General features: G+C 52.4%; 9 protein-coding genes across 9 annotated transcripts; 7 read left to right on the top strand and 2 right to left on the bottom strand.

Annotated features, from left to right (window-relative positions):
- Nucleotides 1–115: 115 nt before the first annotated feature.
- Nucleotides 116–1,891, top strand: STEHIDRAFT_146233 (uncharacterized protein; the record flags this gene model as incomplete). The annotated part of the gene is made up of 2 exons (XM_007302759.1): nt 116–142; nt 218–1,891. The coding sequence occupies exon 2, from the start codon at nt 239–241 to the stop codon at nt 1,889–1,891; it is 1,653 nt and encodes a 550-aa protein (XP_007302821.1). The 5' UTR covers nt 116–142; nt 218–238.
- A 2,603-nt stretch (nt 1,892–4,494) lies between these two features.
- On the top strand, nt 4,495–6,933 carry STEHIDRAFT_138578 (uncharacterized protein). Its single transcript, XM_007302758.1, has 9 exons — nt 4,495–4,750; nt 4,822–5,003; nt 5,063–5,196; nt 5,267–5,572; nt 5,632–5,726; nt 5,785–5,813; nt 5,880–6,033; nt 6,099–6,237; nt 6,331–6,933. Exons 1-9 carry the CDS (start codon nt 4,603–4,605, stop codon nt 6,593–6,595), a joined length of 1,452 nt encoding a protein of 483 aa, XP_007302820.1. The 5' UTR covers nt 4,495–4,602; the 3' UTR covers nt 6,596–6,933.
- Nucleotides 6,934–7,548: 615 nt separating this feature from the next.
- On the top strand, nt 7,549–8,778 carry STEHIDRAFT_155506 (uncharacterized protein; the record flags this gene model as incomplete). The annotated part of the gene is made up of 6 exons (XM_007302757.1): nt 7,549–7,569; nt 7,642–8,142; nt 8,199–8,296; nt 8,385–8,427; nt 8,498–8,650; nt 8,719–8,778. 6 exons carry the CDS (start codon nt 7,549–7,551, stop codon nt 8,776–8,778), a joined length of 876 nt encoding a protein of 291 aa, XP_007302819.1.
- Nucleotides 8,779–9,777: 999 nt separating this feature from the next.
- On the top strand, nt 9,778–12,093 carry STEHIDRAFT_120343 (alpha/beta-hydrolase). The gene is made up of 11 exons (XM_007302756.1): nt 9,778–10,119; nt 10,182–10,258; nt 10,312–10,365; nt 10,424–10,538; nt 10,597–10,623; nt 10,695–10,772; nt 10,835–10,894; nt 10,947–11,043; nt 11,094–11,421; nt 11,492–11,553; nt 11,608–12,093. The coding sequence occupies exons 1-11, from the start codon at nt 9,829–9,831 to the stop codon at nt 11,613–11,615; spliced, it is 1,197 nt and encodes a 398-aa protein (XP_007302818.1). The 5' UTR covers nt 9,778–9,828; the 3' UTR covers nt 11,616–12,093.
- A 1,014-nt stretch (nt 12,094–13,107) lies between these two features.
- On the top strand, nt 13,108–16,336 carry STEHIDRAFT_120341 (alpha/beta-hydrolase). The gene is made up of 10 exons (XM_007302755.1): nt 13,108–13,619; nt 13,723–13,799; nt 13,876–13,929; nt 14,075–14,189; nt 14,291–14,317; nt 14,418–14,495; nt 14,560–14,619; nt 14,699–15,126; nt 15,205–15,266; nt 15,364–16,336. The coding sequence occupies exons 1-10, from the start codon at nt 13,326–13,328 to the stop codon at nt 15,615–15,617; spliced, it is 1,449 nt and encodes a 482-aa protein (XP_007302817.1). The 5' UTR covers nt 13,108–13,325; the 3' UTR covers nt 15,618–16,336.
- Nucleotides 16,337–16,533: 197 nt separating this feature from the next.
- STEHIDRAFT_120340 (UDP-xylose synthase) lies at nt 16,534–18,637 on the bottom strand. Its single transcript, XM_007302754.1, has 6 exons — nt 18,526–18,637; nt 17,954–18,455; nt 17,745–17,891; nt 17,648–17,690; nt 17,442–17,584; nt 16,534–17,384 (listed from the first exon to the last, which is right to left on the bottom strand). Exons 1-6 carry the CDS (start codon nt 18,550–18,552, stop codon nt 16,939–16,941), a joined length of 1,308 nt encoding a protein of 435 aa, XP_007302816.1. The 5' UTR covers nt 18,553–18,637; the 3' UTR covers nt 16,534–16,938.
- A 175-nt stretch (nt 18,638–18,812) lies between these two features.
- STEHIDRAFT_54463 (Bystin-domain-containing protein) lies at nt 18,813–20,653 on the top strand (the record flags this gene model as incomplete). The annotated part of the gene is made up of 7 exons (XM_007302270.1): nt 18,813–18,971; nt 19,062–19,268; nt 19,321–19,468; nt 19,564–19,609; nt 19,664–20,015; nt 20,083–20,197; nt 20,286–20,653. The coding sequence occupies 7 exons, from the start codon at nt 18,813–18,815 to the stop codon at nt 20,651–20,653; spliced, it is 1,395 nt and encodes a 464-aa protein (XP_007302332.1).
- Nucleotides 20,654–21,034: 381 nt separating this feature from the next.
- STEHIDRAFT_167490 (ARM repeat-containing protein) lies at nt 21,035–24,283 on the bottom strand (the record flags this gene model as incomplete). The annotated part of the gene is made up of 11 exons (XM_007302753.1): nt 21,035–21,679; nt 21,777–22,205; nt 22,265–22,348; nt 22,404–22,480; nt 22,556–22,828; nt 22,888–22,978; nt 23,055–23,411; nt 23,473–23,559; nt 23,613–23,697; nt 23,762–23,915; nt 23,998–24,283. 11 exons carry the CDS (start codon nt 24,281–24,283, stop codon nt 21,035–21,037), a joined length of 2,568 nt encoding a protein of 855 aa, XP_007302815.1.
- Nucleotides 24,284–24,457: 174 nt separating this feature from the next.
- Nucleotides 24,458–26,093, top strand: STEHIDRAFT_120339 (uncharacterized protein). Its single transcript, XM_007302752.1, has 7 exons — nt 24,458–24,679; nt 24,746–24,864; nt 24,934–25,168; nt 25,233–25,347; nt 25,421–25,611; nt 25,680–25,777; nt 25,846–26,093. Exons 1-7 carry the CDS (start codon nt 24,493–24,495, stop codon nt 25,963–25,965), a joined length of 1,065 nt encoding a protein of 354 aa, XP_007302814.1. The 5' UTR covers nt 24,458–24,492; the 3' UTR covers nt 25,966–26,093.
- Nucleotides 26,094–26,195: the final 102 nt, after the last annotated feature.

Below are 26,195 nucleotides of genomic sequence, written 5' to 3'. Positions count from 1 at the left end.
GCATCGGGGACGGAGGACGGGGAGAGGCCGGTGGCTGGCAGCCGGGGATTGAAAGTCCGCTGGTATATGAGAGGTCTACGTCAGAGCTCGTCATTGCAGAAGCCCCGTCATCGTCGCCCTGTGAGTTAGCGCGCCTTGGTAGGTGAGTGCCCGTTGACCGTCCCTCGCTTGTGATGACGACTGCCCGCTGCTCATAACACGATGCTCGAAACGGCAGCTCCTCGTCGTCGTCATCGCCATGTCCGCCAGCCTCTCCCCGCCCCCTGACGTCAAGCACCAAGCCCTCTCCCCCTCCTCCACCACCGACACCCCCAGCGACCACCACGACCGTCCCAACGCCAGACCGAACCAGCCCCGCTCACAGCGCTCCAACTTCGACCAGGAGCCGAACCCGTTCGAGCAGTCGTTTGCGAGGCCGCCCAACCCGACGTCCAACCTGCGCTCGTCACAACCCCGCCGCCGCGACTCGGAACACAGCGCCCAGTCCGGCCACGACCAAGAGAACCGCTCTCCGCCGTCGCCCACGAGACATAACCATCCAGACCGGAGCGCGTCCCCAAAGCCCGTCCTCCCGCCTCTCGCCTCCCTCTCCTCGCCTGCAGACCAGTTCACATGGGGCTTCAACAACAATTCCCTCGCAAACTCCCTCCGCTCCGGGCCCCTCTCCCCCGCCATGCTCGCCGGCCCCCAGCACAACAGCAGCAACACCAACAACGGAAACCCCTCTGACCACCCACCCATCACTTTCGATCCCTCCACCTTCCGCACTGGTCTCACTCCCCGCACCGGTCTCACCCCCGGCACCGGTCTCACTCCTATCCTCGGTGGTCCTGTCGCCTTCCCGCCTCCTTCCCCCAACACCGCAGCCTTCCTCCACATGATGAACAACCCGGGCAGCGGCTCCGCCACGATCACACCCAACACCCTCAGCGCCATCACCGGCGTCCTCAATAACAACAACCCGCACGGCCAGACGGGCCAGTCCCCCCATCCCCTCTCCATCTCCCACGTCCCGCAGAACAACTATGATCGGCCCAACCACAATCAGTACTCGAATGGGGCTCAGCAGCACAACGGCGGCCACCCTAACGGCGACGGTGCCCAGAACTACGCCCTCAATGCCGCCGATGCAGCAAACTCCGCCGCGAACGGTCTCTTCCTCCTCTCCCAGGCCCATCAGGAGCTCACCAAGCGCGAGGAGGCCCAGCGCGCGGGACAGGGCGGCGCACCGAACGGGGGTGGGGGCAACAACAAGCGTGGTACGAAACGCAAGTCATACGACATTGGGAATCCGCAGGATAATAACGTTGTAGGTCCCGACTCTCAATCCGTCCAATCGAAACCAGCAGGCACGAAGCGCACCAGGGCGAATACTGTCTCGAGCAACGGCAGGGGCTCCAAGCGCAGCGCGGCCTCTCCGCCCTCTCCGATGGACGACGATGATGACGAAGAGGAGGAGGAGGAGGAGGCACAGAATGGGAAGAAGAACGGAAACAAGAAACCAGAGACGGAGGAGGAAAAACGGAAGAACTTCCTGGAACGCAATCGGCAGGGTATGCTTTCCTTCTCCTTTTCTCTCTGTACACTATTCAACGTTCTCCATACAGCCGCGCTCAAGTGCCGTCAGCGCAAAAAGGCTTGGCTCACGCAGCTCCAAGCCAAGGTCGAGTTCCTCGGCGCGGAGAACGAGAGGCTGCAGCAGGCCCTCGTCGCCTCGCGCGAGGAGATCGCACGTCTGACGGCGGCTGCGACGGTCAACCCAGGTATGCTACCACCGGGTGGTGTACCCCTCGTGCACCCACCACAGCCGGTCAGCGTCAACGTCAGTTTACCACCAGCGAGCGCGGCGGTGAAGGGCGTCGCGGCGTCCAATCGCGGATATGGCTACTGATTCACCCGTTGTCGTTTGCTTTCTGAGTTTTACTTCACTTTTTTTTTCGTTGTTGTTTTTTCTACGCACTGTTCGTTCCGTCCGATACACGCACCGGCGAGAACGAGCCCCGCCGACTCATATATTACACAAGAGTCGTACCCTCCCTGCTTCGACCGTTCTTGTATGTCCTTTAGCATCCTGACTGCACAACCCCCTCGCATGCCATACTCTACTCCGTTGTGCGTGGTACCGTCCGACGCCGCTCTATGGCCTACACATCCAAGAAATATCATGCCCCCTATGCGACCCTGAACCCCGATGGACTCGATCTTCCCATGTAGCTTTTTCTTCCTTTTCTTTCTGCCTGCTTCCCTTTCGAGCCTTGTTCTTTTACGCCGCTCGCACCTGCTTCACGTCTGAAATCTCCCGTCCTGCCGTGCCGTGTACGCTGTCGTTTCTAAATCGTCACTTTTATTGCTTCGTTGTTTCTTTAAATTCTCCTCATCGCCGTTTGTAGTATGAGGACGATTGCGTCGGATCACTCGTCATGCTCATGCATCATTTGTTGCGTCTCGTCCGTCCGTCTTATTCATCTGACGTTCCCCCACGGATTCCGAAGTGCCACGACCTTGCGCCCATCGGGACGCGGACGCCACACTGGCCATGGGTCGTGGGTTTTTGACATTGACATGGACAATGATCGCATCTGATGTCATCGACTTGATCGGGCGCTGAGGGAGGGCTGGGGATCTGGATCAGTACTTAGGGGTCATGGACGGTGATGCATGGGCGTTTGGATGTCGATGTCGGGTCGCTCTGACTCTGAACTGCCTTACTTCGAGAGGTGGCGTTTTCTTTCCCTCTTCATTTCTTCATTTCTTCATTCTTCTGATTCGAGACGAGACAGACGAGATGAGACGGCACGGCACGGCACGACAAAACAAAAGATGTGTACGCTTTTTTTCTTTTTTGTACTACTTCTTTCACCCCCCTCTCTCTCTCTCTCTCTAAAGTTAAAGTCTTAGTTTTAGTTTTAGTTTCGTTTTTTTTTTACTTAGTACAGCCGCGCACATTGAGACATACACGGGGGTGCGTTACGGCGAGGGGATATGATGATGTTCATGTTCATTGCATACATACATACAGATATACGTGCATATATACATGAGATGTGAGACGTGAGATGCCTGGGATACGAAGGATATGTGAGATACGTGGGACATGTGGGATATATGGGATGCTGTTTGTTGACTTGCTCAAGTGGTATGTCAAGGAGCGAGAGTCGGTAGCGATTGATGTTCTCAGTGAGTGTTGAGTAAGTTGAGTGGCTGGCGTATATGGATGAGTCGATATGAGTAAGCCTCGTCGAGAGACAGTGAGGTTACTTTGATGTCCAGTGAATCGATGTCCCGGTCTATCCTATAGCTAGTCCCAAGAGTGAACAAACTTCGGAAGAGGACCTTCGACGGGAAGCGGCTGATGAAAACTTTTAAGTAACGGCTGTCAGTACAGTAGCATGGATCGCACTGGTACAGTGGTACTTAGGTCAAGAATGGGCGACCGTTGTGCGGTGTGAAATTTTCGGAGTGCTGGGACTCGGAGGCTGGTTCCGAGTGGTACATAAGGCTTTTAGGAGTAGGAGTCCTGTTGAGGTTAGCTTGCAATTGTGCGGTGGGGTTCCGTTTCGTGGGGTTGTGGATGAAATTGAGATTTGAGATTGATTGACGAGGGGGGAGTCGGATGGATAGGTGACTTTCTACTACTACTAGTTGCTAGTGCATACTGCATTGACGAGTCAGTGAGTTGGACGTAGCACTGCGAGACGAGACACGTCGTTCGTCGTCGGGGTAAACCTGTGGAGGAGAAGGAGAAAACACGGAGCTGGATCATCATGGAATAGACGTGGCTGATGTGGCGTGAGGAGTTTGGACCTGTTCCTTGGCTGGAAAGCTGAGACCGTGGGCCACAGTACTAGTGCCGCTCTGGAGGAACGAACGATTCCGGCCAAGTGTGAATGCAATTCCGTTACACAAATAGTGACCCGTGTTACTCCATCATGGAACCTTCCTCCTAAGGCTGAGAGAACGCAAAGTGGATAAACCGGCGGGACGTTCTATTCGTCAAGCTTTCGAAGTTCGTGGCAGGAGAGGTAACAGAGAACGACAGGGATAGGAAGTAAAAACTAAAAGGCGCGCGCGAAAAGTCGAACGTGAGCGTCGAGAAAAGGCGAACCAGCGAGCATCAGTCGAACACGTTCGATCGGGGGAGAGACGATGAGGCAGACTGATGTGTCTCTCGCTGTGGCCACGTTCGCGAGTGAGTCGGTGGAGAGCCTCAGCTGAGAACGGTCCGAAGCAGCGATTGCGAGAGAGATGGCGTATCGTGTGTATAAGAAAAGAAAGTAACGGCGGGGGGGATGGGGGGAGCTTTCTCTCCTGCCGTCGTCGTCGTCGTCGTCGAGAACAGCGAGCAACGGCCCTCGATTGCCACGCGTGAGGCTGGAGCAAGGCTCTGAATTTCAAACGTTCGCGTGGACGCGACGCGACCTGACGTGAGTGGTCCAGCCTGCTTCCGTCTCTGTCGTTCTTGCCTCCCCCGCTTTCACCACCCACCCCGTAACACAGAGCTCTCCACGCATTGACGCGGCTTGCCCGTCCTAGCTTTTTCTTTTCTTCTCTATACCGATCAACCTCTTTGTCTGCCGCCTTGATCTCAACAGTTTTTTTGCTATGGCCACAGACGACGACACAAATTCACGACCGCCTTCTCCGACGTCCCGCTTTGACACCCTCTTCACCATGGGCTATTTTACACAACCGTTCGAGCGCTTCGTGCGTGACGACAACGTAGACATGAGTAGCGCTTTCACTTTGCTGGGTGAGTGAAAGTCTACACTACACTTCTTGGACAAAAGACGGATCTCGAACTCGCTCCACTTTTGTTTGCAGACACAATGGAAACCTATTGGGACTCCCGCATCGATCTCCTTCAACGAAAGCTCTCCCAGCGAACAGATAAGCTCAAGTCAAGAGCTGAGGTGCTCGGAGACTATTTCACCACCATCAAGACTCCGAAGGCCGATGTTGCAAGGGAGAATATCGACCGCGAGATCAAGAAGTTGCAACTCAAGGTTGGCTCTCTCTCTGTCCGTGCTCTCCGACTCGCTCGTACTCATGTCTTGTGGCAAAGATGCAACTTCGGATGACGTCCTTGGCTACAGCTTGGAAATCCGCCAGAATCGTCCGAACGAGGGAGAAGATCACATTCTTTATCGGAGTCATGACCGTGCTATTTACTGCCCTCCTCTTCGGCATGGCACCGGAGTAAGTTCACTCCCTACAACATAATTGACCGCTTCCTATTTACGTCCCTTCTCCCTTGTTCTGCTCGCAGATGGATGCACATCGCCTACACTGTCCAAGCAGCCTTCCACCTTCCCTTGCGCATCTACAGATACAAGAAGCGGATGTGGCACTACTTCCTCTTCGACCTCTGCTACTACGTCACCATCCTTAACTTCGTCTACATCTGGATCCTCCCCCAGAGCCCTGCCCTCTTCGTGGCGTGCTACTGTTTATCACATGGGTCCGTCGCGAGCGCGGTGATTACATGGCGGAATAGTCTTGTCTTCCACGATTCAGATAAGAACACGTCGCTGTTCGTGCATATGTACCCGCCACTTGTCTTTACCGTCATCAGGTGCGTTTGATCTGTCCTTTTCCTTGATTCTGGACGGCTGAGCTCACATCGGTGTACAGGCATTATTATCCTGGCGCAACGGAGCGTTTCCCTGCACTCAAGGAACTCCCGCATCTTAACCCATGGAAAGCCCTTTTACTGTCTAGTTTGATCTGTATGCCACGTTCAACCACCACATCCCCATGAAATTCACTGATACTCTGGTTTTTCAGACTTGGTCTGGCAGTTGCTGTACTGGAGGGTAAGCGTCCTCTTTCCTCATCAAATGTTCTTTCTTCGTCTTGATGTTGTATTTCTGGGCATGTAGTTCGTCTACGTTAGCCGCCGCGCCAAGGTCGAATCTGGCGAACGTACGACGTCACTTTCATTCCTCCTGAACAACAAACGAGGGCTCATCGGGCGGGCCCTCGCTGCCATCAAGCCCGAGTATCGTCCAGAATCTTTCATGGCGGGCCAGTTCGGTGAGTACAAGCCTTCCATTTCATGATGCTTTTGCTTCACCAACTGACTGTTCGATATGTTCTAGCCTACGCCGTGATTACGGATATTCCCCCGGTCTTTCTCCTGTACGACAGCGCGTTCTGGAGCAGCGCCTACCTTCTTCTCATCTTCGCCGTAAGCGCATGGAACGGCGGAGGTTTCTACATCGAAGTCTTCGGTCGCAAGTGCGTCTCCCTCCATTCCTTCATTCCCTCCACATTCTAGTTCTAGTCACAATCCCAGTCCTAATCTTATACTTATACTGGCCAACCACGTAGATTCGAACGCGAACTCGAAGCGCTCCGCAAAGAGCTCGCCGAAGCAAACCTTCGCTCCGCCGGCGCATCGCCCACGATCATCCCCGATGACCTTTCCACGCCTGTGTCGCCCATGCTCGAAGGCAAGGACGGCAACGGCATGATGAACGTCCCTGAATTGAAGACGCCTCCGCTGCTGGCATCGAAGGGTGTCTCAGAGGTGCCGAGCATGCCGGAGGAGGCGAACGGGGCGCCACCTGTGGAGGAATCGAAGAAGGCGCAATGATCATGATCTTGCCCGTTCTCGATTACTGGTTTCTTGAGTGGCGATGGGAAGGTAGTCTGTCTTGTTTTTTACTCGAGTCCCGTCTAGATGGTGTGGATAGATTCCTCGTTTTTTTGGCCTGTTTTGTCAGGCCCTTACTTTACGCTATGCGTGATTCCTCGTACGGTCTGAGGAGGTGGAAGTGGAGTTGGTGGTGGATCGCGATTCTAGTTGAGTTGCCCTTCGAGATGCGAGATGTTTTTAATGACCCTATTTACGACCTTACATACACATGAACACTATGCGCTATCCTCTTCCTCTTCGCTTTGTTGTATTTCAGACCTATCTCCTCTCCCTCTCCCTCTTCCTACTCCCATCCCACCGCATTCCGTCCTATCCTGGATGGATTCCGATCCCCCCTCATTATCCGACCGACTCGTGTATACCTAGTAGTACATGCATACATTTTCATACATACGGCTCTTTACACGTTACCGCTTTTCGTTATAATAATTTCTGAGTGGTGTTGAGCTACATGATCATACATCTGTGGCGTCGACGGTCGTTCGAGCCAGAGTAGAGCCAGAGTATTATCGGCCTGGTTCAGAGAGTCGTAGTTTCGAGTATTTGTGATGGTTCATTCTATTCATTTTTATTATCACAAGTAATGACCTGACCGTGCGGCAGGAGCAAACCAGAAATGCACCTCGGCCTCAGCCAGAGAAGGAATGTGGCGTGAGCTATTGATACACGGCCGAGTTCTCGGCGTCTGGACATTCTGAACTGACCGCCACATCAATTCTTTTCTCCACGACCTGTACCACCGAAGTTCAACGTACATCCTCCTTGTGCACCTTTCGACGTCGTTGCTCAACTCGCTTGTATCTCCGCTTGGTTTACATGAAAAAGGGAGAGCGTGCTCATCGCTCCTAAGTAAAGCGGCTGTCAGCCTACTTCTAGAATTCTGCTGTGCCATGGACTTCACCAAGATTAACGTATGGCTCATCCTGGTTCATATTTTTTCTGAACGTTGAGAAGAAGGTTTGTTTTGTCTTTGAATATTGTAGGACCCCGCCGGGGTACAAGCCCTCCTTGAATCGCTCCGACGGTCACAGGCTTTCACCGATTCTGTCACTGGTACTGAGGCCAGCTCGAATTCGACCTCGTCCCAGGTATCAGGCTCTCACTCACATTCAGCAGAAGATTCTTCTCTGGCCTCGACGTCAAAGGAGATCGAAGCCGTGGGCTCGAATCCTTCTGTGGCGTCTTTGTTGTCTCAGCTGCAGTCCTCGACAGCTGTGGCGTCTGCGGTGCGCCGGCCAGCACCACCACCACCATCACCACCTGGTTCAGAAGGCTTCCCGACGACTGTACGTGTGCATCCTCCATATGCATCTTTACCCGTGATTACAGCCAACCCGAGCCCTCCACCACGGGCCTCGTCGACCTCTTCTGAATCGGTGGCCCCCATACGAAAACAAGATGCTCGAGCGATGTCGTTCCAACAGGCGTTACCGCGTCTTGCCCAGATGTCTGAAGATGCGGAGTTTGTTGATGCTGTGAATAAGGTAGGGTTGTTTTATACTGTGGAGACTGGACATGTTTACTTCTTACGTGTCTATAGATGAAGGAAGAACAGAATAAGTTGGAGAGACAATTGTTGGAGGAGAGACAGGAGATTCAGAGGAAACATCAGGAGAAGGTGAAGTTAGCTAGGACCAAGTGAATAAAAAAAACCCCTTTCATTCATGCCCGCGTACTAGCCATATATACTCACCAATATGGCTTTGTTTGATTCCTTTTTTTGCAGAGCGAGTATGATTGGCGCTGGCCTGTCAAAACATGAAGCCGAAGTATATTCGTCTATCATATCTGTTCCGCCATGCGTCATACGGAGATTATACTGAATGGACATCTGTTCAGATGATGTCGACCGCGTTCCGCAAGGAACTTCACAAGTTTGATGTCGAAAGAGCACTGGTGGCGTGGGATGGTATGGTCGCGAAACAGCAGATGGCCCTCGAGGTTCTCGCCGTCCCGACGATGTTTGTGGGCAGCAATACGTCTGATATGGAGGTGTGTAGCGTCTTCGACATCTCCTTAACGCACTAAAAGCGAATCGGTCACCCTTTCTTTCTTTGCAGAAGCAGAAGAAGGTCATGCGAGTGCTAGAAGGCATTGTTGGTGGCGACAACATCGAATGACGGTGCTTGAAGCTCGCCTCGCCTTGCTGGTTGACAGGCGCCCCACTCGAGAGGAGGGATCGACTTGGTATGATAGATAGGAGAAGAGACGACCATTTCTGTGTGACTGAAGCCTTCCTCACAGGTACTCAAGCTTGTGCGTACTGTTCTCCAGCTCGAAGTTGGATACTGGTCAGGATGCCCATGCTTCCAACGGCGTTCGTCGTTGTGGTCGAATGCCATGATGTGGACGCTCGCTATATTTCAAGATATATTGACTCTTCCTGGTAGAACATTCTGTTCTAATGTCGTTTACTAGCGAATTTGATACGAGTGTCTATCTTCTCTCTCTCCCGCTACCCCGTGGTTAAGAACCCGTTCTGGCCGGGCATTCGAAGTAGCGGTTGGTGTTCTCCTAACCTTCGAATTCACGGTCGAAGCTGTTAGCTCTTACTTACGCATTTTTACGCTTTGCCCTCACTTCAAAGCGTTTCCTCCCCGTAATGTCGCCGAATCGGTCTCGACTCACTAGCTTATCTCTGTGTTGAGTCCCTCTGAGCAAATTGGTGATTGGTAAATAGCTGCTTGTTTAACGTCGGTATCTTAGATGCGGTCCTTAGACGGCGTTTGATCGAGTTTTGGAGAAGATTTACCGCATCAAATAATAGTCAGACACGAATTATTCCCCTTTTGTGACCGGTGTTTTCCTCACTGCGCGAACAAATACCTCTCCTTTTTTTCCTGCGTATATACATAGAGCCTTCTAGGGATAGAAGTATGATGCCGAGCAAGTTTCTGGGTGACGTGAAAGAGGGACATAAAAAGTCTAATTTTGTTGACAGGAGAGGTCTTTTTGTGTCGTGAATAAACGATTCTGCATTTTTGACGCGGATGAGGCCATTTGGGGACGGCCCATGGGCGTCTAACCGTCGGTTATCGGCATTTACGTGAACTCGGTGGGTACCTGGACCTTGTCTTCCTCTTCAACATCATGCTTTCAGTTCCCGACCACCGTCATCTCCCCTACACATCCTCCTTCCCCACTCCTACCTGCCCGTGAGGCTTTTACACATGCCCTATGTTGACCTCGTATCCACAGACGACTACGCCTCTATCTGGTACACTACTAACAGCTTCACGAAATATGTCAGCTCCTTCGATGCCGACAAGCCTACTGTCATGATGTTGCATCCTATGGGCTTTGACTCCAGGTGGCTCACTACTCAGCTCGCCGACCCCAGATTGAATGACAATTACAACGTCATCGCAATAGACTCGCGATATGCGGGCAGGTCGCATAGTAGACCGAGTGGGAAGTTGGACCATTGGGTGGAGGCTGCCGATTTGGCTTTTATTTGCCAGGTGCGTATCCAATGGTGCTGCTTATACTAAATCTAACTCACGAAGGGCTTGGTGGATGATAGAGTCTACAATTACCCTCTGTGCATGTTTGGGCTGAGGAGCCGCTGGCTACAAACGTTGCCCTTCGTTTCGCTATACTGTGCGTGACGCGCTTTTTCTCCATTTTACTTTCGTGTTTGACGGTATCTCTAGGTTCCCCGAGATGTGTCTCAGCCTAACGCTCGTCACCGTCGCTCCTCCAACAGAGTAAGATCTCTTTGACGCGCCCTTTGTGGCCCAAAATTGATTGTTGACCCGTGCACAGACTCAAGTCGTATTTCGCTTCGTTCGACGAAATGATGAACATGTGGTCCTTTGCGGAAGACTTGGACACGTTCGAGCATGCTGTAATGGAGTTTTTCGGACTGACTGTTGGCTCGGTGAGTCTCATGCTCAGACATCTATTCCGAGACCTGTGTTCTCATTTGGCACAATCAGGACATCGAGGATGACATGTCAGACTCTGTGAGTGCTTCTTGATTCGTATCATCGAAGTTCGTTGCGTGATATTAATACCTCGGAATGGCGACCATTAGATTGTCGCCTATTGGCAAACTAATTACCCACCCTTCCGACGCTCAAGATTCGTAGAGCTAGCCAACCTGCTGATGAATGTGAGTTCCCTATCTCATGTCATATCCGAAACTGCGGACTCTAATGCGCTGTGTTCAAAAAGAGAGTGCCGTTACAGTCTCATATGCTTGATGCAGTCACACAGCCCGTACTGATCATCCATGTGAGTTGTTATTGATGATTCTCCCGTCACGATCTTTCTGATTTCGTCGCAGGGAGACAAGAACCCTTTGCATCCAGTCAAATATGCCCAGGACCTTGCTTCAAAACTCCGTAATGCGAAGGGCGGTGCCCATGTATTCATCATGAAAGGTTGACCTACTTCTTCTCGGCTTTGTTTAGTCAACTCACTCGTCGCGCAGGCTGCCAGGGCTACCTCAGCCTCTTCTCCACATCATCATCTATATTGGTCCAAACGTTCACCAAGTTTCTCCAACGGCTCCCTCGTGTTCGTTCTGATCTGGTCCGACCACGGAAATCAACTGAGACGCGGATGGCTGCTGCACTCGAGACGCTCGCTGATTTGGTCGGTAATCCCGCAATAGCGGAGAGAAACGCGATGTCACCACTCTCTTTCTCGATGGTCTCCTTAGACGTCGAGACATCCCAATGTAATATCCTGAAGACCTTCCATCGAGGACAGAATACCGCATTCTCGCCACTGGGGCCGGATGGACGACCGGTTCGAAAGTATGTCACCTTGGCACTGCACATTTATATAACTTCGATACTTATGACCCGCCATCTTGTTGCGACTTAGATTCTCAGAACGGAAGATGGGGCACTGGTTCCATTCCGAACCAGACGGATCATCGTATGCCGGTAAGAAGTCGTCCTGTCCTTTGCTCTTTGTTCCTGGATTGAATCCTTGTACAGCACACTAAGACATTCGTCGTACCGTAGGAAACATTTCTGTGTCTGGTCATGTGGCCAGCGAGGCCACTTTGGACGCTCGTGGTGCGACAGGCAACAAATCAACACAGTCAGGCTCCAACAAACGACATTCAGATCTCCCTACCCTCGATCTCGTGAAGGAGTCAAATCGGAAACCGATGAAGTTCGACCCCAGCTGGGTCGACAGGTCGGCCGTCGCGGGTTCTCTTTCCAAGGTCGTAGCTTCGAGTGGAATGCCATTGAGCAAGTTTTTGCAGTGACCGGACGGACCCCTTTGCATGGTTGTTTATGCCGGAGGAGAACCACATAATACTACTCATTTACCCTGCCTGGGGCAAGGTCAGCTTAATAGACTCACTTTGTGCTATAGTGCTTATTGCTTTTCTTTCTATACTTATTATCATCTGTATCTGATTTGCCGGAGCTCTGGGCGGATGTACACTCTGTTAATATGACATGCACATGTTCTAGCTCGTATTGACTGGCCAGAAGGCCCGAGATCGTGACCGTTCTGGGTTCTTTGCTTTGACTATTGCTTTGACTATGCCGCCGTCTTCTGAACTAGCGAGCTACTCCGCGGGCTTCTGGACGAACGACTTTTGGACTACACGTGCGCCAGCTGCGCTCCCACAACAATAGTAGTTGTTGTCAGATAAGTGGAGGCTGCTCTCGACCTCTTGTGTAGGGCGATCATTGATTGCATTGCAATAGGAAGACTGTATCTGCTGACCCTGTACCTGCTGAAACGACCAGTCTGGGATGTTTGTACTCACGGAGCAAGCCCCTGTGAGTCGGTTTGATTTGGATGTGGCGCCTTCCCTCCGCAGAGCTGATGCCTGAGACTTCGACTTCGCTGGTTCAAACATTACACTGTCAAAGCTTGTCAAGGCTTCCTTGGCTACCACCAGCGATCCGACATGGCTCCTCCGCGGGCGCTGTGTGAGTTCTTAGAGCCACCACTCGACGAATTTCTGGCGTTGAGTTACAGTATGGGCCACCTCGGGCTATTATACGTATAGCCATAATTGTTGTGGGTCCAGGCGTGGCCGACCATACAGCCGGTGTCTGTATGGTGTGAGCACTTTTTAAAAGTGCTCAGCCTGAGCACCCGGCGCCGCAAGTAAAGGGAGTAATAAAGCAGGTACCTCGCTTACGAGTACACGTGGGCTTCAACAAGCCGACGAAGATGCTTCCTTCCGGCGCTATCCGTCTCTGTCTGTTTCCTCTTTTTATATCTCGGAGGTGATGGCCATCGCGGGGCCAATGAATGGAGAGCTTCCGAAGCTTCATAGCCCCACGACTTTGCTCTCCAATTTTGAACAGAACCGGTCGAACGCTTGGGAGTGCGAGCCTGCAGTCAAAGCACGCCGTATATCGGTGTACGTTGCCTCAATAGAATCGCGGTAACGTTAACGTGAGTACCATCAAATGCTCACAGGGCTTCTTCCGTCATGCAGAGGCGGCGACCTCGCCTGACTCCAGGGTCTGACTGTAAAATTGAGCAATTCTGCGCCTACTAGCCCGAGACGCGGGGGTGACCCGTCTGCTTATCCGCATTCTCTCTTCTCACTCCTAACTCTCATGTTCCTCACCCATCTCCATTATTAACCGCCTTTCGACTGCCAGCGTCTCCATATTCCCTTTCTGCATTCGCTGTACATGCTCAGTGAGGAAACTGCTTGTCTATATATCTCGTCCAAATGCCCTACGTCGATCTCGTGACTGGACAAGATGACTATGCTTCGCTGTGGTACACCACCAACAGCCTCAGCGGGACAGTCGGTGACTTCGACCCTGACAAGCCAGTCATCATCATGCTACACCCTATTTTCCTCGACTCGGAATGGCTATACCTCCAACTCCAGGATCCAAGACTAGACCACAACTTCAACATCATTGCGTTCGATGCTCGTTGCGCAGGTCGTACCCACTCGCGGCCAAATGGAAAGCATGACCACTGGACGGACGCTGCGGATTTGGCGTTTGCCATCCAGGTGCGTCTTCTCTCCCTATACCTTTCTTCCTTTCCGAAAAGCTCACAAAAATCGCACGACTTTGTCTTCCCTCGTCTTACCCCTCGGTACATATTCGTTTCAGGCCTTGTGGTTGCCACCCGCTCACATATGGGCCTCAGAGTCCTTCGCAACGAACACCGCACTTCGCCTTGCCGCACTGTACGTCTATTTACTCCACTCGCTTCACGCATGCGCACATTCCGTAACTCATGCACCGGGCGCGCGGACACATTAGCTTCCCCGAAATGTGTCTAAGTCTCGTCATTTTGACCGTGCCGCCACCGACAGAGTGAGTCCGTTGACGTCGGATGTTCCCCGTCCAATGTTGAATGCTCCAATGACACATTCGCTAACGAGCTATGGCTTATCGTGCCCGAACCGTTGTGCTGTCCTGTTGGCTGCTTTACCCCACTCTGTTTTCTTCCTCCCGGCAGACTGACGGCATACTTCGGCCGTCTCGAGGAGTTGCTTCACACCTGGGGGTTTGCGGATGATCTGGATACACTCGAGCACTCGTTAGCGGAAGGAATGAAGCTCCTGATTGGTTTCGTGAGCACCGTTTTCTCGGCTTTCGCACGCCTATGGACTTTGCACCTGGTCGTCTCGGGGTTTATGGCATGATATTGACTTGGGCGATCTGACCCGAATAGGACATCCACGACGATATTCTTGATGAGGTACGCACGGAAGTTCTTCTCTGAAGTATATATCCCGAAGTCCGGGTATGCTTCGCTTGAAGTTCATGGCTACTGACCTGCTTCTCTTTGGTTTACTCAGTTGGTAGGGTACCTGGAGATGCATTATCCTCCTTGGAAGAGGGTTCAGATTGCAGAGATGAGTAATCTCGTCATGAACGTGAGTGCTCCTGTGCCGTTTCGTTCGAATCTCATCCAGAGTTGACAACATTTTCCCTCTCAAGCGGACAGCGCTCACCCCCAAAGAGCTAGCAGCCATAACATGTCCAACCCTTCTTATCCACGTACGTCCCTCCACATACACCACTTCTCTACATCGAACATCACAGCTAAGGCGCGAGCGTCGTCGTATAACCCATACAGGGCGACCGGAATGAGCTACACCCCGTCGACTTTGCCAAGAAGATGAAAGACGACCTGATCAACGTCGAAGGCGGTGCCATGCTCTACATCATGAAAGGCGCCTCAGGCTACCTCTCCGTCGACCCCTCCGCCGCGTCCATCGCGAACCAGACCGTACACAAATGGATCTCTCGGTTCCGGCACGAGCGCCAGGATTCCTGCAGGCCTGCGGAGCCCACGGACGAGCGAATGAAGCGCGCGTTGCGCAAGTTGGGAGAGTTCGCGAAGGACGTGGATGGGTTTAAGGATCGGAACCCGTGGAGCTCCATGAGCTTCTCGAGGGTGACGAGGGAGGTGGAGAAGGCGCAGATGCAGATGATCAAGAGGGTCGCTGTTGGGGCAAGTATGGCTTTCTCGCCGCTGGGTTCGGACGGAAGGCCTATGCGAAAGTAAGTTTTGTTCTCTCTTTCGACTGTGAGCCATTGTAAAAGAGTTCTGCGAGCTGAACAATGTTTACTCGAACATAGATACTCAGAGAGACTACACGATCATTGGTTCACGGGTGATCAAAACGGCTGGTCCTACGTCGGTACGTCTCCGCCTTTCCCCTTCTTCGTCTCCCTTTTGCGTGCGCTTCTACCAACGGCGCCAACACTGTCTAATGATGCCACGCATCCACCCCACAGAAAAATTCAGACCTCCTACCCACCGCAACAAAATCCCCATTATCGAAGAAAGAGCACACGACCTCGCCAGTCCAGACGTCTGCGCCCATGCACCAGAAACGATGTCCCAGGAGCTCATCACGGATAACGCGGCGAGGCGGATCGCGTTCTCGCCGCAGACGGTCGCTAGTGTAGAGAGGACGGTGATCAAGGGGAGCGTGAGCAGGGTGGCGAGCGCGACGGGATTGCCATTCACGAAGTTGCTCAAGTCTTGAGTGGGGACTCATCAAAAATGGCGTCCGGTTTCTTCTTCTTCTTCTTCTGAGTCTTTCTTTCGGATGCACTGGTGATTGATGCTTCCGAGGAGGAAGACGGTGGCCGGTGTTATTCGCGGAGGCAATGGTGGCGGGAGAGGGGTGGGTTGAGCGGTGTGTTCCACCACCCATGCGTCTGATGGGGAGAGGTCTGGAGTATTTATATTTGTTGATTGATGTTGGTCCTGATGATGAGAGTGAGATGGAGTGGGGAGTCAGGATCAGTCTCGAGAGCTTGGTGGCGGGAGTTGCATAAGATGCGATACGGGACTCTGTTTCAGGCCGCCATTCCCTTCTGCTGCGGTTCGCCTACCTGGCTCCTTCACCGTGCTTGGACATTCGTGCTCATACCATCCTCACAGTCATTTCTCCACGCACGTACGTCTACGTCGTACATAACTTAACTTTAGATACACACACATCCACTCTTTCACGCCACACGCCACACGAACACACACACACCGCTCAAACTTGCATTTGTTACTGTACATACGACCGCGTTCATCTTTCGTTTCTTGTCCACTGGCATCGACCGTCATGATCTCTACGATAATAAGCACATATATCCCTTTTTTTCAACCTTGGTCTACGTAGACGATTCATTTGGAATTCGTGTGTACTCTATAGCCGTTTTTTGATCTTTTAAACCTAGTATACCCCCTCTTCAAAGCTTCAAATCCCTTACACTTTCACTTTCACTTTCACTTTCGCTTATTGCATTCGCTTTCGCTTTTGATTTCTTGGGCTGTATGCCACACCACATCGGAGAACAATTCCTCATCTTGGAATACCCGGAAGTTCGACACCAGGACGCCGCATTATCATGGATCGACAAAACCCAGCACGGATGCATCACGTCAGTCAAAATCTCGAGAGGGTGATGAGTTTTATTGCGAGTGTTCGACAAGACTTTACGCTGCTTTATGTAATTGATGTATATACGGACACATTTCAGAAGAGGGAGGAAGCGGCAATTGCAAGCAAATACTGCGAGTCTATATATAGTGCTCTATGTAATCAGTTGCGAAACAACAGGCAATTGTATGTATGGGATTATCTAGGGGAATAGCGCGTACGCGACGACAACAACAGCCCAAAAAAACAACTGAAACAAGGCAGAGAAGAAGCCTGAAAACACCATCCTACCGACGCGTCCATCCTCCACATTTTAAGTTAAGCCAATCCAAGATACCAAGAGAAAAGAAGACCGAATAGGGAGAAATAAAAAGAAAAAAGAGAAACGCGGAGGCGACGGATGACACGGCTGGGGCCCGGCGAGCATCTACAAGCTCCCCTCTGCCATCTTCGCCTTATAATACCTCACCATCTCCTCCAAACCCATCTTCACCGTCCACCTCGTCTGCCAATCCAAGCTGGCCTTCGCCCTCGTCGTGTCCGCCCTCCTCTTCTGCGGGTCGTCGGTCGGCATCGGGTGATAAGTCACCTCGACCCTCCTCCGCTCCTTGTCCGGCACGCCGTCCTCCGCCTGCACTTTCTCGACGATATCCCTGACGAGCTCCGCGAACTCGCCGATCGTGAACTCGTCCGAGGAACCGATGTTGGTAGGCCGGGTCTCGTCGGAGTTCATGAGCGCGATGAGACCGTCGATGAGATCGTGGATGTATTGGAAGGAACGGGTTTGTTTGCCGTCGCCGTAGACAGTGAGGTCTTCGCCACGGAGAGCCTGGACGATGAAGTTTGAAACCACACGGCCGTCGAAGGGGTTCACTAATGATGTAATGGCTTAGAACAAAACCTTTAATTCAGTTCTTGGATGCAACGTACTGCGGGGACCATAGGTGTTGAAGATACGGGCGACGCGAACGTCAACACCATCTTGTCGCTGGAACCCGTATGTGAGGGTTTCAGCAACACGCTTACCCTCGTCGTAACAAGCACGAGGACCGATGGGGTTGACATGTCCCCAGCTAAAAATAAAAAGAAGAAGCGGGTCAGCCGTGGTCGGAAGGACGTAATAGAAGGGTACGAACTATTCTTCGTGCTGAGGGTGGACCTCGGGATCACCGTAGACCTCTATATGTTGCATAAGTCATTGTGCCACTCAAATAAGATGATGTAAAGACGCACCAGAGGTGGAGGTGATAAGGAAACGGGCTTTTGTGCGCTTGGCGAGACCGAGCATGTTAAGGGTGCCCATGAATGAGGTCTTGATGGTCTTAACAGCATTGAACTGGTAGTGGGGAGGAGAAGCGGGGCAGGCCAAGTGGTAGATTTCTGCATTCAAAGCAAAGACGCGTCAAGGCACGGATAAAGGTAGATAGAGTGGCTGAACGTACGATCGCACTCGATCATGAACGGCTCGACGACATCGTGGCGGACCATCTCAAAGTTGGGGTGACCGACCCAGTGAGACAAGCTGGTCTTGGACCCGGTGAAGAAGTTGTCGATGACAGTGACATCGTGGCCCAGGAGCATGAGACGGTCGACGAGATGAGAGCCGACGAAACCTGCGCCACCGGTAACGAGGACGCGCTTGCGCTTTGAGGGAGGGAGGAGTTTGACCGGGGGAAAGCGAGTGAGGGTGGTGTAGGAGATGGACTGCGAGTCTGGGTGATAGATCGACTTGGACTGGTAGGCTGCGTGGCCCTGAGTGAAGCGGGCGTGCTCCTCGTCTGCCTTTGCGTCGAGTTCCTCGGTCTTGCTTGAGCTGGCGGTGGTGACATAGTGGGGACGAAGATAGAGAGAACGGACGACGTCGAGGGGGACCTCGCAGTCAAAGCCGAAACGCTCAAAGCCGACGGTTGTGATCTCGTTACCGTTCTTGTCGACGGTCTTGATCTGTGGTGGATGGTGAGTAGGATGGCTAACACGCGTCGGGACCGGGTCGGACAGCATGGAGGGCACTCACTGCTTCGGGGTTTGGCTGGACAGACATGTTTACGATTGCGGAGGAGGAGTGGGAGTGGGAGTGGACAGAGGGGCGCGACATGGAGGCGGCGGTATTTATACGGTTCGGCGCTGTCAAAAAGAGGGCAAAAATTGATTTGCGCAAACGTCGAGCTGGGACCAGATGCGGCTATATACCTTCTCAATCCGGCCAATCTCCGCTTCCCTCGTCGGCCTTCCTCCGCCACACCCAATCACCTAACACAATATTCTCCTCCATATCGCCCACTACTCAAACACCTTCCGAACATGCCCCGCGCAACAAAGCCATCAGGAAAGTCCAGACACGATCCCCTCCATGTGCAGCTCAGGCAGGACGAAGTCACCGCAAAATACGGCAAAGTCTCAAATCCCACAAAACGCTCAAAGGCCTCCAAGAGGTCTCACGGCGACGAAGAAAATGATGAGGTGCGAAACCTGTGCTCTCTTCTTGTGCATGTCTCATCTCTTCCGAAACTTGTCTCCGTTTTCTTTTTTTTTCTCGCCACACCGCCACAGGTCATCCTCGATCCCAAAACTTCAAAGCGTATATTCGAACTCGCAAGAGATCAGCAGGAGGAATTGCAGGAGCAGCCGGATGACGATGATACTTTCGAGGATGAATTCACAAGACCTCGCATGAACGATCTGGAGGATGAGGACGAGGACGAAGTCACAGAGGAGTACGAGGGTTTTCTTGACCTCGATCATGAAGAGCATGAATTGGTCCGTCTGCCCCTCCTGTCCCCTCCTCCTCTATGTCTAACCGTGCGCACAGCAAATCGACTCCGGTGATATCCGAGCACTCGATTCACTCCTGCCCTCCAATGCCGGCGAGCGAAAGACACTCGCAGATCTTATTTTTGCAAAACTCGATGCGGCACCGACAGGATCCAATACTGCCGTAATAAACTCTTCCCATGAAGGTGCACATTCCCGTTTCATTCGCCAATCAAACATAGCCTCAAGTAACCTCTGACGCTTTACTTCTTCGCGCTAGGCGGTCGTGCACACACACCAGATCCCGCAGAAGGCCTCGATCCCAAGGTCGTCGAAGTATACCAAAAGTTCGCCTTCTTCCCCTCTTTGCTCGTATCCCTAACTTAACCTAACTACACCAGAGTCGGCCTCCTCCTCCAATCCTACCGCTCCGGCCCCCTCCCCAAACCCTTCAAAATCGTGCCCTCCCTCCCCGCCTGGGCCCGCATCCTCGCCCTCACCTCCCCCGAAAAATGGTCTCCCCAAGCCTGCCACGCCGCCACCCGAATATTCATCTCGAACATGAAGCCTCCCCAGGCCCGCGTGTTCCTCGAGGGTGTCGTGCTCGGTGCGATCCGCGAAGATATCGCGAATCCGATCAATAAGGGCAAGAAGGATAACAGGAAGCTGCATGTGCATTATTATGATGCGTTGAAGAGGGCGTTGTATAAGCCTGCGGCATTCTTCAAGGGGATTGTGTTCCCTATGCTTGACGTGAGTTGAACTTGGAACTTGTAGGTTGATGGAGACGCTGATATTGATTGTGTGCGCGCCTGGATAGAGCGGATGCACGTTGAAAGAAGCGGCCATCGTCGCTTCCGTGCTCGCCAAAGTCAAAGTACCGCTATTGCACTCCTCCGCCGCACTTCTGCGTATCGCGAGTATGGAATACACCGGTACGTCCTATCTCCCCTTCTATTCCACACTAACTCCTCCGCTCACCACCCACCATTCACCATCCACCATCTAACAACAATTCCCCAGGCCCCAACTCCCTCTTCATCCGCGTCCTGCTCGACAAGAAACACGCCCTCCCCTACAAAGTAATCGACGGCCTCGTCTTCCACTTCATCCGCCTCTCCAACACACACAAACACCCCACCTCTTCCTCCACCATCTCCCACGCCCGCGCCCCAGAAAAGCTCCCGGTACTCTGGCATCAGAGCCTGCTCGTGTTCTGCCAGCGGTACGCGGCGGATATGACGCCGGATCAGAAGGACGCGCTGTTGGATGTAGCGAGGGTCCATCCCCATCCGCAGATTTCGCCGGAGGTGAGGAGGGAGCTTGTGGCGAGTGTGGCGAGGGGGGAGGCGGTGGTGCCGGTGGGAGGAGAGGCGATGGATCTTTCGTGAGGAGTTGTGGTGGTGGCGAGGGTAGTTTGTTGTGTTTTTTGTGTGGTGGCGGTTCTTTGCTTAGTTGACTTTTGTGGTTGCATGTGCTATTTTACTGGGCTTGTGGGTGACGAGCCACCCACTTACAGCGCAACTCAGACATGAGACGTGCCCCGCGTTTCTCAGTTCATGCTTGACCAACTTTTTTCTCAAGATGCTGCGTGCTCCAGAAAGAGGTCACCGCGCGAGAATAAAAACTTGGTTGTACGCGTGCACGAACGAGATCGTAGTCATACTGTGGCAAGCTAAGCATCTAGACGTCAAACACGCAGTAAAGCACGGAAGCCCAAGGAAAACAGCCATAATCAAGGAGACAGCATCTATCCAACAGAAGCGGCCAGCTCAGGCAAGATCACCGATCCTTGTTCTTCTTACTCTTCCCCTCCCTTTCTCCTGCCCCTTCGGTGCCGCCTTGATCGCACCCAACACACCCTCGAGCGTCTTATCCTCACCGCCACCACCACCCTCATCCCCATCCCTCTTCCTCTTTTTCTTTTCCTTCTTCTCCTCCTTCTTTCGCTTCTTCTCCGCGCGCTCTGCCCCCTCGTCTTGATCTTCTGCCTCAAGAGCCACGTCATCGTGCATGGAGGGAACGGGAGCGTTTACAGCCGCCAATGAACCTTTCTTCATCTTCTTCCCCAACGCAACCTCGAACAACTCGTCGATATCGTCCGCTTTACCCTTCCCGCTCCTTTTACGTTTCTTCCCGACATTCTTTTCCTCCTCCTCCACCGCCTCCTCCTCTTTCGTGGCCACATCCCGCACGGACTCGCGCTTGCGTTTCTGAGCAGGTGCGGCGGCAGTGGTGGCGGTGTTGGTGGGTTTGGCTCCACTTTTGGCCTGTACGTGAGCCTGGGCCTGTTGTGTCCTCCACTCGTCCGGGCGACGTTGGAGGAGGTATAGGTTCAGATTCCTCGCGAAGTATTTTCCGTAGAACGAGCCCGCGAGTTTCGACTCGTGCGCGAAGAGCGAGCGAGCGATTTTTTCCTGTGTTTTCGTGAAATGACAATACCGTCAGCATACAATACACGTCAAAAAGAGGGGGGAGGAGTGAGGTGAAATTTTTGGACTAGAAAAAACATACCTTGAGATACGGATCGGCGACCTTCCAACACCTATCTCCCACCCGACTCCCGATCCTATCATCCACGAGCGACTGATAATGCCCCACAAGACCCAACAAGAACGTTCTCTTCGCCTTCGACGGCACCGCTGGCGAATCGAGCAACACGTCGAGAACGCGGGAGCTGGTGGGGTTGTGGGCGAGCGATATGGTCTGTTCTATGGGCAGGCTTTGGAGACTGTTGAGCACGAGCTGATTGTGCGGATCTGGGAGACGGAGGAGAGATTGCAGGAGGAGGGAGCCGGCGGTTTTGGGTTCGAGGGGGGAGTATGGGGAGTGGGCTGTGTCTTTGCGGAAGCGCTTTTTGGGGGGCTCGGAGGGGTGGTGCTGGCCTGGGGAAATTTCGTTGGCTGTTGCTGCTTCTGCTTTGGATTGGGCTGTCTTGTACTCCTGAGAATGGTGACATTCAGTGGCCGGGAGTGGCGATACAGAATGTTGCAAGGACTCACGGAAGGCGTCATGAGGCGTAGAAGGCACGGCACGCTTAAAAGCTGGTCCTCTGGAGATACGAGACTGAATGCATCGCAGGTTGCCTGTGTCGTATGCGCTCAGGATAAACGCATCGAGAAAGATGGTAAAGTATCTCACCTTGCATACCTCAGCCTCCATGGAGTTCAACACTGCCGCACGGTCCACCATTGCGACCAGCACACCTGGTCTCGAGGCTGCCAAACAAAAGGTACGTCATATGAGCCTTTTCTTACTCAAGACCGAGTGCGCCAACCAGGGCGAATCCTCACCTCGGATCTTCCCCCATACATCCCCCAGCTCTTCTATAACCTCGGCCATCTGCTCTGCGCTGACCCTCTCGATCGCTTTCGCGACGACGAAGTTCGCCACAGGATGAATGGCCAATTTCGCGAGGTTGCCCTTGAAATAGACTGACCAGAGGATGTTGAAGATGGGCGGTGGAGAGCGAAGAACGAGAGTCTCGAGCAGATGAGAAGAGGTGGGATCGCGAAGGAGAGTGGAGAGGAAGTCGGAAGGTTCGGGGATGGCAGTGAGATCGTTCTCTGTGCGTGATGGTGAGGAAATGCCTGATCACAGTATACAGAATGAACGAGACGCGTACTATGAAGAGTAATGAGACCGACTAGGACACGATCCATGAGGGAATCGGGCTCGTCAGCCATACCAGCGTCGGTTTCTACCTCGAGCAACATCTTTAAAAAAATGGTTTATTGGTAAGGCCACTCATAAGTAAGCGGGCATATATAGAAGAGTATAGGAGATACGTACCTGCAACACAGGACTAGCCACCTTGTCGGCAGACAAAGCTCTGACCTCATTCTCTCCCAAGGCATTCCGCACCGCCATGACGATCTTTTTGGCAGCATCACCAAACTTCTTCGGTGTCGCCGTCTTGGTGTTGGAGGACTCCGACAATTTCCCCTTACCATGACTTCCTTTCTCGTCTGTAAGGACAGATTTCATGGGCCCCTGCTTCACTTTCCATGCGGTGCTCTTCTTCGAACGGACGGTGTTTTGGGACTTCTCCGATGTGAATAGGGCAGGGCACAGAAGGACGAGGAGCGAACGTATAACGTGGGATGCGAATTGATCCATGATTAGAGAGGATATTGACGGAAGGATTTCCTACACCGAAGAACGTGTGAGCTGGGGGTGATTTGTTACTGGACGGTAGCCAGTGACCTACCTCGCAGAAGCTGAGTACGAGCTGTGTTAATGTACGAAGTTCACCCTTGTCTTGAGAGTCTTCCACTGCGGGTAGAATGCCCCTTGTCTGTAGTGAATTCTTTAGCAGATTTATGCTTGAACGTGTATCTAGGGACGTACTTCTCGCGAGATGGTGTCTTGGGCCACATCTAACAATGTTTGCACAACATGTGAGGCGAAGCGATGGCGCGCGAGCTGCTCGTAACTAATCCACCCGTCATAAGTCACACAATACAAAACAATGAAGTCTATAAGCACGGATCACTCACGAACCAGCCAAACTGTCCATGAAGACTCTCCTCACGAAGTCATCCATGGAGTAGGTCATGCGCTCCAGGACTCCCGAACAATCTGGATCAGTCGCCAGCTCTCGTTCCTTCCCTGTCATCTCCTGCAACGAAGCAAGCAAAAACATTCTCCTGTCTTCATAAACCAACCACAGGAAACCAGCGACCGTAGGACCGTCAGAATCGTAACGCCACACTGAACAAGTGGAAGAACGTACTCTCATTCGGGTCCACATCCTCATCACCCTCCACAGCCTGCTCCTCATTGTCTTGCCACTCCCTAAGCTGCACATCCACGGTCCTGAAATACGCCTTCACATCCACGTCCACAAATCCGAATGGTGCTTCCGGGTTCTCCTGCGGTGCGTCGCGGTTTGCGGGAACAATCCATGAGGGGCCAGCTTCGGGTTCTTCTTCGTACTGGGTTTCCTCGACTGCAGCCACTTGTTCCTCGGCTGGCTGTTTCTTATGTTTCTTGCCTCTTTTCCTGTTTTCGCGTGGCATTAGAATACACGAACGCGGAGTAGTGGAATTTTTGAAAAGAGAGTTGACGGAAAAGGAAGGACGACCTTTCCGGTCAGCGATCGAAAAGCCAAAATGGCCCCGGGATCCGGCCCGCGGAAATTTCGACTCAGTTGTCAGCTTTGTGGCCCAAACTCACTCATCGCACTCCTCCATCTCCACATCTCTACTTGCTAATCACTCATATACTCATGGCGCCACGGAATTGTGCGCTCTGTAATAATGCGCGGGCTATTGTGAAGAGGCCGAAGACAGGCCAACAGATATGCAAGGATTGCTTTTTCTATGTCTTCGAGACAGAGGTGCATAATACTATCACCGAGGCTAGCTTGTTCAAGCGCGGGGACAAAGTAGCAATCGGTGCTTCAGGAGGGAAGGGTGCGTCTCTTTCACTTCATATGCGGGGAAGTGCGTCTGTTAAAACGAAATGGATTACATGTTCAGACTCCACTGTCTTGGCATATGTGATGAAGACACTGAACGACCGCTATGACTACGGCCTTGAACTTTTCCTTCTATCAATAGACGAGGGCATCACAGGTTATCGAGACGACTCGCTAGAGGTACGCTCTATATCGCATTTTTATACATATTGTTCCAGCGACTTACGCCACACATCCAACTCTTCGAAGACCGTTAAACGCAATCAGCAGCAATACGACATGCCGTTGAAGATCCTCTCCTATGACGAGCTGTATGGGTGGACAATGGACAGAATCGTCTCAACAATAGGCAAGAAGAATAACTGCACGTTCTGTGGCGTATTTAGGAGGCAAGCGTTGGATCGGGGCGCGTCTTCACTCAATGTGGATCACATCGTGACGGGACACAATGCGGATGATATTGCGGAGACAGTCTTGATGAACAGTAAGTTTCCTGTGTTGCTCCATCATTGCAGTCATGGTTTTAAGTTTAATATAACGACCAATAGTCATGAGAGGCGATATTGCAAGGCTGGGACGGTGTACGTTGATATGTACTCAAGGGGAGGATACTATCAAACGGTCAAAGCCTTTCAAGTACGCGTACGAGAAGGAGATTGTTATGTGCGTATTTCCGTCGTCTTTCTATCAGCTCTAACATGTTCACATATTATATTGCGTGTTCTATTCTACCCAGGTATGCGTACTTCAAGAAACTCGACTACTTCTCCACCGAATGCATCTACTCCCCCGATGCTTATCGCGGACACGCACGAGCTTTTCTAAAGGATCTCGAGGCTGCACGACCTAGTGCTATTATTGACATCATCCATTCAGGAGAGGCTTTTGAGGTGAAGGACGAGGTGAAGGCGGCGCAGAAAGCTCAACGTCAGTGAACCATTATTTGGATCGAAATCTTTTGATCTGACGACTGACTATCTGCGGACACGGAATAGAAACATGCAAGCGATGTGGCTACATGTCAAGTAATGACCTCTGTAAAGCTTGTACACTGCTCGAAGGCTTGGAGCGCGGGCTAGCGAACGTTGCGGTCGTACGTACCAAACTTCACCCTTCCCTGATCGATCTATCGTTTACTTTCACCCTTGTGCATGTTCGCAGACAGATCGAGGACGACGAAAGATGGATGCCGAGGGTCCCGCATCCAACGAACTACGGACTATTCCACTCTTCCAGCTACCTGCGGGTACAGCTGCTACAACAATACAGGCGACAACATAGAGGCCTGCGTGGCCAACTGTCTACCACGCATCATGTATCCTGCTGTACGCTGTATTCTCTTGGTTTGTATTCATCGCACACGCCCTGTATCGTTATTGTAATTTCACCCATATCATGCCAGGTCATTTCGTTATCCACGTCTCCTGGCTTAGCTTTCTACGGATATTTATATTGTCTAGTCTTTCGAAGACAAGCCTTGCTAGATCAATTACCGTCAAAACAACCGACAT

The sequence above is a fragment of the Stereum hirsutum genome, assembly GCF_000264905.1.
Source record: "Stereum hirsutum FP-91666 SS1 unplaced genomic scaffold STEHIscaffold_5, whole genome shotgun sequence".
Lineage (NCBI taxonomy): Eukaryota > Fungi > Basidiomycota > Agaricomycetes > Russulales > Stereaceae > Stereum > Stereum hirsutum.
The sequence above is the reverse complement of the archived record's forward strand: the minus strand, read 5'-3'. Positions and strand labels throughout refer to the sequence as shown.